General features: G+C 40.4%; 1 protein-coding gene across 1 annotated transcript; it reads right to left on the reverse strand.

Moving 5' to 3' along the window:
* Positions 1-1,655: 1,655 nt before the first annotated feature.
* Positions 1,656-9,854, reverse strand: Phum_PHUM511870 (JmjC domain-containing histone demethylation protein 2B, putative; the record flags this gene model as incomplete). Its single annotated transcript, XM_002431037.1, has 9 exons — positions 1,656-2,003; positions 2,098-2,414; positions 2,524-3,058; positions 3,145-3,423; positions 3,526-3,933; positions 4,049-4,294; positions 4,415-4,545; positions 4,768-4,918; positions 7,197-9,854. 9 exons carry the CDS (start codon positions 9,852-9,854, stop codon positions 1,656-1,658), a joined length of 5,073 nt encoding a protein of 1,690 aa, XP_002431082.1.
* Positions 9,855-10,380: the final 526 nt, after the last annotated feature.

The raw sequence follows: 10,380 nt of genomic DNA on the forward strand, positions 1-10,380 counted from the left end.
AATGATCGTAAATAAAATGAAAAAAATTTCTTTTATTATTATTATTATTATTATTATTAAAGATACGACCAAATTTCACCACCTTTGTTATAAATTTTTTTGATTTGAATTTTCACTGTCACGGTTGTTGAATGTTTGTCCGTTGGTTGTTTGGTTGTTTGGTGGGTTGGTTGGTTTGTAATTCTTCTGATGACCCAAATTAAAATTTTTTTTTTTTAAACTTTTGACACTCACGCGTCACGCACACGCAAACGTCATCACATCGTGCGCGGGACATACTTTCGGGTATTTCTCATATACGTAAAAGGAAAATAAAAAAAATTAATTATCATTCGATTTGTGTGTGTGTGAGAGAGAGAGAGAAAGAGAAAGAGAGAGAAAAGTAACCGAAATCCATGTCGTCGTCGTCGTCGTCGCCTACGGGATCGATGACGATGATCGATGACGTCACAAATAATCGAACCAATTCATTTATTAATTTTAAAAAATTGATTTTCGAACTTCCGGGGAAAGGGGGAGTCGTCAGGGAAAAGTTTTTTTTCTTTCTTTCTCTTTTCCATTTTCATATTATCATTATTAATAATAATAATAATAATAATAACGCGCCGACGGTTGGAAAATTTTTCTTTTAGTTTTTCCTCTCTCCGAATCACGTGACTATTTAAAAACGGACATAAACGCGAACGTTTCGTTATAATTTTCATTCTCCCTTTACTCTTTTCACTTAATTCCTTCTACCTTTACAATCATCATCATCATCAATCATAATAATAATAATGATGACGATTCTCGTTTTACGCGTTCGAAAACGGTGGGAGAGGGACTGGGGGGGAAGGAAGGGGGCAGGACGACACGACGACAAAATCTTGTAAACTTTTTCCTTCATTTCCACAAACATTATCAACTCATCGGCCATCATTTTCTTCTTCTCTATCATCATCATCATCATCATCATCATCATTTCAATTATTATTATTATTATTATCGTTAATTCATTTTTATTAACAATTGAATGACTTCTTTCCTTTTTTTTTCAAATATTTATTTTTATTTATTTTAAAATTTTTATTCCAATTTGTTTTGTTTTTTTTTTTTTTTTTTTTTTAAATCACTGTACAAAATTAAAACGTTCTTCCATACTATTTTAATTAATATTATTATTATAATTATAATTAATATTATTATTATTATTATTATTAATTTTATTATTATTATCATTAATTAAACTTTTTTCTTGATTTCTTTTGATTTCTTCTGATTTCTTGATTTCTTTCATTTAACTTTTCATATAACCGAAACACCCGTGAAAACATTTAAAAAAAAAAAAAAATTACTATATAATTAAACAACGATATATCGACGACATGTTTTTTTTTATTGATTTATTGATTTATTGATTTATCGATTTTATTATTATTTATAAAAAAAAAATCTGCGTTTCATTCATAATAACACACACCCGATAATATTAATAATGATGGTGATCCACCGCCGCCGCCGACGGATCTACTAATCGATTCGATTTTGTTGATCAATCTTGTCTCTCTTTGTTTCTTCTTCTTCTTCGTCTTTTTCTTGGTCTTCTTCTTGGTCGTCTTCGCCGTCTTCTTCTTCTTCGCCGCCGTCGTCGTCGTCGTCGTCATTATCATCGTCCCTCACGTGTTGTTGCACGTTGATTCCTTTTTGATTTTATCTTCCGCTATAATCGTTTTGTTGGTCGTTTCCGACGTTTCCTCTTTGTCCGACGACGACGACGAAGATGACGACGTCGTCGTTGACGACGTTTTCTCTTCGACTTTGACTGAATTTTTGACTCCCATGAGAACCGATAGCGAATCTTTGACCGCGTGATAAATAATGTTTTTTATTTGCAATTTATCCTCGTGATTGAGATGCTTGTCCGAAAGATCGCGAAATTCTTGGGTCATGTGGAAGCAGTGAGACACGTTTTCCGGCGACACGAAATCCTCTGCGACTTTCATGCAATTGTGAAGATTTCGAACCTGTCGATAAGAAAAAAAAAAAAAAAAAAACCGTTAGCATTACGATCGTTAGGAAACGGAAGATTATCTCTCTCTTTCTCTCGCTCTCTCTCACCTGATGGGGAGCACCGGCCGGTATGAAAACGGCATCGCCTAAACACTGAACGATCGCGTAACCCTCTATACCGTATTCTTCGTACAATCGGACCCTTAGCGGACCGTCCAGGTACCAGTCTTGATCGTGTATCGGATCGTGATGAGGTTCCAACCTTGCTCCTTTTTCTATTGCCACTTTATTCAATAGATCCCTTATTTTATCCGCATCTCTCGCGTTGTATATGTGCCAGAGAGCTCCGGGGAATTCACCTTTTTCTCTAACTCTTCTTCTCGTCAATATGTCGCAACCGGCTTCGTCGATTGCACGAAATGCTTCTGTAGGGGAGGGAGGGGAAGGAAAGAAAAAAAAATGTTAGAATCGATCAATTCCGAACCCGGAAACTAACGCACGCGCGCGCGCGCGCTCATAAACCCTTTATAATACCTTTTATGTGTTCTTCGTTGTCTCCGTCTTTAGGTATTCCAACGTAAACCATGACGTTGACGGCATCCGATATGTCCAAGTGTAAATTTGTCGTTCCTTTGTCCGGATGCAAAGCGGATCCGTAAGCGTTGTACATTTTTGGTCCGAGATCAGGGCGCACGAAACATTCTGGTAATCGGCTCGCGAGATTTAAACGACCGTTTCTGTGCGTGTATTCCGAGAGGGGTAAAACCTTCATCAAGTCGTTAAATCTAGATGGTAACATTTCGGCAAAATCTTCTCCCGGAGGCCAGTCTTTCAATTTTAAAAGCATCGGATTTCCCCTTTCGTCTTTTAACCTTTTTGAAAAATGTTCGAAACCTTCCCAGAACTTTCTCATTGGTTGGTTAGGAACTATTTTCCCCGTCATGCAATTTATAAGATCGTTTTTATCGTCTCCGAAATCTTCGGCAAACGAATCCGGATGCCACAAAGACATGTCGAGATTTTTTGACACGTCGCGAACGATGACGGGTTGACCTCGCTTCCACTGATCCTGCAACAACAATAGCAAGCGTTATTTTATAAGGTTCGGGCGCTTCTTTTTCCGACTCGATAGAGGTATACTATCCGGTTACTCACCTGAAAGATTTTGTAATTATTCGGACAACTCGGATCGTTGAGCCTAAGCAATTTTCCATCGCACAGCCACGAGTGAGGAACCCCAGGGTAAAGTTGTTTGCTTTCTGCCAAAGTCATGACTCTACGAGGCAACGTCATGGAATCACCTCTTTCAGTCCATTTGTGTATGTTCAGTCTGACGAAGTGTTTTAACTCTGGCCCCTTTTCCGGCGATGCCAACATTGAATCACGTTCTTCGTTCATTTCCGCCATGCTTTTCTCTATAGCGCTTGATATTAACTGTGGAGGGGGGGAGGGGGGGGAACAAAACATAAAATTAATTATTCGAAAAAGTGTCCATCTTTTGATTATTCGAAAGGGTAAAAGACGTCATTTATATACCTCGTCGATATTTTCATTCTTTTGCTTTTTCTTATCCGATTGAGGGGATTGAGGCGGCGGACTTCCGGTTCCTCCGCCGTTCGGCTTATGCGACGGCCTTATGAGAAGCTCTCTCAGAGTCGAATAATTTTCTTCCTTGTCCGAATCCGAATCGCTCACGCTACTCAAATCATCGCTTTTCTTTTTATCATCTCCTCCGGAATCTCCCATCCAATTATTCAACGGTGAATTTTTACTTCCTTCAGTCTTAACAGTTGAGCCATTTGTTGCGTTACTATTATTATTATTATTATTATTATTATTATTACTACCACCGTTGCCCTTTCCTTTGTTTTCTTTATCGGATTCCTTTTTATCCGATCTGATCCCGTTTATTGATTCAGTCTTTATTATGTTTTTCAAAAGATCCTAAAAAAAAAAAAAAAAAATGTATAACTCTCGTCCTCTTCCTCTTCCTCTTCCTCCATTTTCAAAAGGAAAAAAAGGGAGGGAAACGATATTATTATTATCATTATCATTATACCTTTGAAATCCCGTTCGATTTCAATTCTTTGCTCATAGGGCAATCGCAATACTGTGAAATGTTGTAGAGGCTTCGAACTTCGTGAAGTTTTCGACCCAGAGTCATTAGTGAATCCCCTGCGATGATTTGTGTTAACATCAACTTTTCTTGCTCGTGCGCTTGACGGTTTGTACATTGAAGCCATGAAAAATCATCTCTGTCTCTTCCAGGTTCTCCCCATACTTTAACTGTACCATTTTTACGACCCTGAAAATTCACAATCGCACGATATGTAGTAGTAGTAGTAGTAGTAGTAGTAGTAGAGTTATTTATTGTTGTGTGTGCATAATGATAATTAATTTTTTTTTTTCCTCCTCTTCTCCTCACCTTGTAACAATCCAAACAAACAACAAAACCACATTTTCCACAAGCCCAGTGAAAATTAAATAGAGTTGTTTCACAAACGTCACACATTTCTCTCACTCCCTGTACGACTCTCTTCCACGCGATCGTTTTATCTAAAGGAGAGTAAATAAAATGAAAATAATCATTTCAAAATTATATTTTATTATTATTATTATTATTACTATTATTACTACTATCACTTTTCAGCAAGCCAAGCTTTTAAATACTTGTAGGAATTTTTTTTTTTAAACACTTATTATTATTATTATTATTATTAATGTTGTTGTTGTTGTTGTTGTTGTTGTCGTTGTCGTTATTTGTTATTTTTCTCGTACCTTCAGACATGTGAATCGAAACGGCCTCTTTTTCCTGCTTAAGCAAATCGCAAAATTGATCACCGACTTGTTGTAGTAAAAACCTAGACATGACAAGATCTAAATCGGCCGGCGGTTTATCGGGCGATGGAAGCCATAGTTTTAAATCTTCCTGAAATCAATCAAATTTTGGTGAAATGAATTATTTTTTATTTAAAAGAAAAAATTATTATTATTTTTTTGCTTTTTTCCAGATTGAACTGCATGAACGAAGTGAAGATAGGGGAGGAGAGAGAGAGAGAGAAGAGAAGAGAGAAAACAGAAGAGAGAAGATAGAAGAGGAAAAACAAAAGATAAAAGAGAGTGAAAAAGAAAACAGAAGGGAAAACACATAAGAAAGAAGAGAAAAGACAGAAGTGAGAACAGGGAACACGGATGAGAAAGAAGACAGAAGAAATAGAAGTCAAAAGACAAAGAAGACAGAAAAGAAAGCAAACAGGAGAGAAAACAGAAAAGACAGAAAACAAGAGAGAAGACAGAAGAGAGAAAACAGAAAAGAGAAAGAGAAGACCGAAGAGAGAAGACAGAAAAGAAAGCAAACAAGACAGAAAACAGAAAAGACAAGAGAGAGAAGACAGAAGAGAGAAAATAGAAGAAAGAGAAGACAGAAGAAAGAAAATAGAAGAGAGGAGGTAAAGAAGACCGAACAGAGAAGATAAAGAAGACCGAAGAGAGAAGACAGAAAGGATAGAAGAGAAAGAAGATAGAGAAAACAGAACAGAGAAGACAGAAAAGACAGAAGAGAGAGAAGACCGAATAGAGAAAAGAAGAAAAGTAAAAGAAGAAGAAGAGAGAAGAGAGAAGAAAAGTAAAAGAAGAAGAAGAGAGAAGAGAGAAGAAAAGTAAAAGAAGAAGAAGAGAGAAGAGAGAAGAAAAGTAAAAGAAGAAGAAGAGAGAAGAGAGAAGAAAAGTAAAAGAAGAAGAAGAGAGAAGAGAGAAGAAAAGTAAAAGAAGAAGAAGAGAGAAGAAGAGAAGAGAAGAGAAGAAGAGAAGAGAAGAGAAGAAGAGAAGAGAAGAAGAGAAGAGAAGAGAAGAAGAGAAGAGAAGAGAAGAGAAGAGAAGAAGAGAAGAGAAGAAGAGAAGAGAAGAGAAGAGAAGAGAAGAAGAGAAGAGAAGAAGAGAAGAGAAGAGAAGAGAAGAAGAGAAGAGAAGAAGAGAAGAGAAGAGAAGAGAAGAGGAGAAGAGAAGAGGAGAAGAGAAGAGGAGAAGAGAAGAGGAGAAGAGAAGAGGAGAAGAGAAGAGAAGAGAAGAGAAGAGAAGAGAAGAGGAGAAGAGAAGAGAAGAGGAGAAGAGAAGAGAAGAGAAGAGAAGAGAAGAGAAGAGAAGAGAAGAGAAGAGAAGAGAAGAGAAGAGAAGAGAAGAGAAGAGAAGAGAAGAGAAGAGAAGAGAAGAGAAGAGAAGAGAAGAGGAGAAGAGAAGAGGAGAAGAGAAGAGAAGAGGAGAAGAGAAGAGGAGAAGAGAAGAGGAGAAGAGAAGAGGAGAAGAGAAGAGGAGAAGAGAAGAGAAGAGAGGAGAGAGGAGAGAGGAGAGAGGAGAGAGGAGAGAGGAGAGAGGAGAGAGGAGAGAGGAGAGAGGAGAGAGGAGAGAGGAGAGAGGAGAGAGGAGAGAGGAGAGAGGAGAGAGGAGAGAGGAGAGAGGAGAGAGGAGAGAGGAGAGAGGAGAGAGGAGAGGAAAAGGGTTCAGGAAAAGAGTAAAGGGTTCAGGAAAAGAGTAAAGGGTTCAGGAAAAGAGTAAAGGGTTCAGGAAAAGAGTGAAGGGTTCAGGAAAAGAGTGAAGGGTTCAGGAAAAGAGTGAAGGGTTCAGGAAAAGAGTGAAGGGTTCAGGAAAAGAGTGAAGGGTTCAGGAAAAGAGTGAAGGGTTCAGGAAAAGAGTGAAGGGTTCAGGAAAAGAGTAAAGGGTTCAGGAAAAGAGTAAAGGGTTGAGGAAAGGGGTAAAGGGTTGAGGAAAGGGGTAAAGGGTTGAGAAAAGGGGTAAAGGGTTGAGAAAAGGGGTAAAGGGTTGAGGAAAAGGGTAATAGGATGAGGAAAAGGGTAATAGGATGAGGAAAAGGGTAAAGGGTTGAGGAAAAGGGTAATAGGATGAGGAAAAGGGTAAAGGGTTGAGGAAAAGGGTAATAGGATGAGGAAAAGGGTAACAGGAAATATGGTAGAGGGAAGAGGAAAAGGAAGAGCAAAAGGGTAAAAGAAAATATGGTAGAGGGAAGAGGAAAAGGAAAAAGGGTAGAGGAAAGAGGGTAGAAAGAGAAGGCAGAAGAGAGAAGACGGAACAGAGAAGAGAGGAGAAAGAAGAGGGAAGAGAGAGAGATAAATTCTCTCTCTTCTCTTTTCTGTCTCTCTCTCTTTCTCCATTCCCACCTGTAAGAAAGGGCAACAAATGTAAAAAATACTTACTTCCGAGGGATCGGTGTGGGGATCCGAAAATCCCGCAATTGCTAGTTGACCGTTTTTTGTGTAACGAAGTTTTCTAAAAGCGTAAAATCTACAGAAAATGTTGGGCATGTTTTTTGACCTTTGATTCGGAGTCCACCGACACTCGCGGCATTTTCCCAATTTAGGAGCCACCTCGAAACATGGTCCGTCTTGCAGAAAACTTTCACCTGTTTTTTTCAACTGCGAAATCGGCGGCTTTCGGAACGGGTCACGTGAAGGAACCGGCGGATCGTCCCGAGACTTTTTGTTCCGCGGTTCCTCATCTCGCTCGTTTTTTGAACTCTTAGGTCGACGGCCACGTTTCTTCGGTTCTTTACTCGCGCTGCTCGACGAGTTGTTCATGTTTCCGGCTCTACTCTTGCTACCGCTCAAGTTTGCACTCGCCCCACTGTCTGAATCCTTTTCACTTCCCGTGTCTTTATCACTGTCACTGCTTTCACTATGCACTGGCGTCGCCGGAACTTTTTTCTTTTTATTGTCTTCTGCCGTGCTACGTTTGCCCCCTTTTTTCTTTTTTTTCACTTTCGCTTTTCTTTTGGCTGGCGATTTTCTAGTTTCTTGATCCGAACTAGAAGAATCATCCGGATGGGAAGATTTTGACATTTCAACGTGTCCATTTAATAAATTACTGTCTTTGTTATTCGGCTTCCGATTTGCTTTACCAGTGTTGGACGATTTCGACTTGCTTATGCTATTAACTGCGTTCGGTAACCCACAACTTACACTTTCTTTTGTAGTATTTGAAATAGTTGGCGTGGTTCGACCTCGGTCTAAAGTTATTGGAAGCGTCACACATGTACCACTTCCCACCACTCCTTCGTTGTCTTCGGTTCCGTCTTCCCCCGAATGCCTTTCTAACCATGCTTTTTTCAATTTATGTACAGGATAAGCTGATGCTTTTACCGGACCAGGACTATTCGATTTATCAGAATCTGCACTTGTCGGAGTAACTTTTATTGGCGTTCCCGTGGAAAGACCTGGACTGCTACAGACGGGACTCGCGCGAGCTTGAGGAGCCAAAACAGTCGGCACGCCAGAACTTCCCGTGCTGCTAGGTCTAGTAGAATCCGCCGAATTGGTTCTCGCCGGAGCTTGTACGGGAGTAATAGTAACTGATGAAGTAGCCGACGACGCAGGTTCCGAGTTGGGAGTGAAAACTAAATTAGCCGGAGTAATGTAAGCAGCTGCATTGACGACCGTCGTGATTGTTGTTGCAGCTCCCGCCACTAAGGGACTCGGCTCGCTGACTCTTGATAGCAGAGGTTGAACGTGAGACGAAGTTGCCGGAGGAACTTCCAACGAAATGTGTTGCGGGGATTCGTTACGTCGTTTTTTAGCGGCGTCCACCGCTGTTATTGGTATCGGAGTTCCCTTGCGCTTTGGTGAACTACTCCTTTCAGACACGCCCAAATCCAAAGGTTGCGTTTGAAAATTAGAACTGTTGTGAAGAACCGGAGAAACCTGCAACGGAGAGGACCGCGAAGCAGGATGAGGTGCAGCACTTGCGGTCGGAGGAGAAGTACCCAAATGTTGTGGAGGAGGTTTCACTGCCAGACCCGAAACAATTCCAGGCGGTGGACCAGGATAGAGCCTAGCATCGAGCACCGTGCTAGTTCTACTGCTGTGAGCAGGAGGAGGAGGAGGCCCACCCGCAACGGGAGAGCCAGAGGGAGGTTGATGTAGAGGTACTTGCTGATAGGGGGACGGAGAAGCTTTAGACGTTAACGGCAAAGGAGCGGCAGCAATGTCTTGGGTTCGACAAACCGGAATTCCCGTTGTTATGCCAGCAGTGGGTTTTCCGTAAATATGAGGAGGAGCGGGACTGCTAACTTTCGGTTTGGATGAACTACTAACACTGGCAGTCATTGAATAATGGGCGGTAACTGGAGCCGTTGGATACGGATAGGAACCGACGGTCGCAGGTTTCGAAGTATAAGGGGTTCCCGGAATGAACCGCTGCTCGGTCGTCGGCAAATGAGGCGACTGACGCTGATGATGTACATTATGAGTGACGGGTCTATGATGCTTTTGCTCTATATGATGATGAGAGAGAGGATGCGGAGGCTGCGTCGGATTCCTGTAGTCGTAAGTTCCGGCCGGCTTGTGTGCATTCGTTGTGGGCGTTAAATAAGGTTGCGGCTTCGGGGAATGTGTTTGACTTTTAACATCACTATGATGAGAGTTTTTCCCTTCGTTTTTAACGATCACAGAACTTTTTAAATCAGCCGTCAGCGGAGGAGGATTCGGCAAATCCCTTTCCATGGGCCTGTGATGAGGTTTAACATCGGGCCTTCCCTTCTCATGAGTCAAACCTACCGGTGGATAATTCGGATAACCGAAAAGACTAAAATTAGGCTCTGCTTTCGGCAAAGCAGTGTGAGCGTGAGCCATCGGTTTCTCAGCGGGCTTGGCACTTCCTGGACGACTATGCGCAGGCGGAGGATAATCCAGTTTGGCTGGATTACTTGGCGGCCTTGTTGGCGCGGTGTAAAATCTTTCCCGGTCGTGCCGTTGACGTTCGGCCAAAATCCTTTGATGCTGAAGCGCTTGATGCTGCTCGTCGACTCTTTTCCTCTCTTCTTCTCGCGTAGGAGGAGGTAAATTATTTATTATGTTCATGTTCCATTTCTAAAAAAAAAAAATATAAAATTAATAAATAAAAATTAAATGACGTGAGAAAGTCAAAAATATACACGTTTACATAAACGATACTAATAATAATAATAACAATAACAACTGTAAGAAATTCATTGACATTAATTTCGTAATAATAATAATAATAAAAATATTATTAATAAAAATTAATGGGAATTGCATTTCTTAAGAGAGAGAGAAAGAGAGAAAAAGTAAAAAATTCTCTCTCTCTCTTTTTATTAATTTTGCATTCGCGAGATGTCGAAAATTGAAATTAAAATCAAAACCGACAGCAATTGAATGCAACGTCACTTTTTTCTCCCTCCCCTCTTCTATTTATTTACGTCACGCGTAATTCAACGTTGGGTGAATTATTATTATTATTCTAAGAATACGTCGTTCAATAAAAACATTTCACCGAATCAACAGCAGAAAGAAAGAGAGAAAGAGAAAAACCGGGGGAAGAAAGAGATAGCGAAAGACGGGGAGAGAGAGGGGGAGGGGGAGGGGA

The sequence above is a fragment of the Pediculus humanus genome, genomic scaffold, assembly GCF_000006295.1.
Source record: "Pediculus humanus corporis 1103172108281 genomic scaffold, whole genome shotgun sequence".
Classification (NCBI taxonomy): domain Eukaryota; kingdom Metazoa; phylum Arthropoda; class Insecta; order Psocodea; family Pediculidae; genus Pediculus; species Pediculus humanus.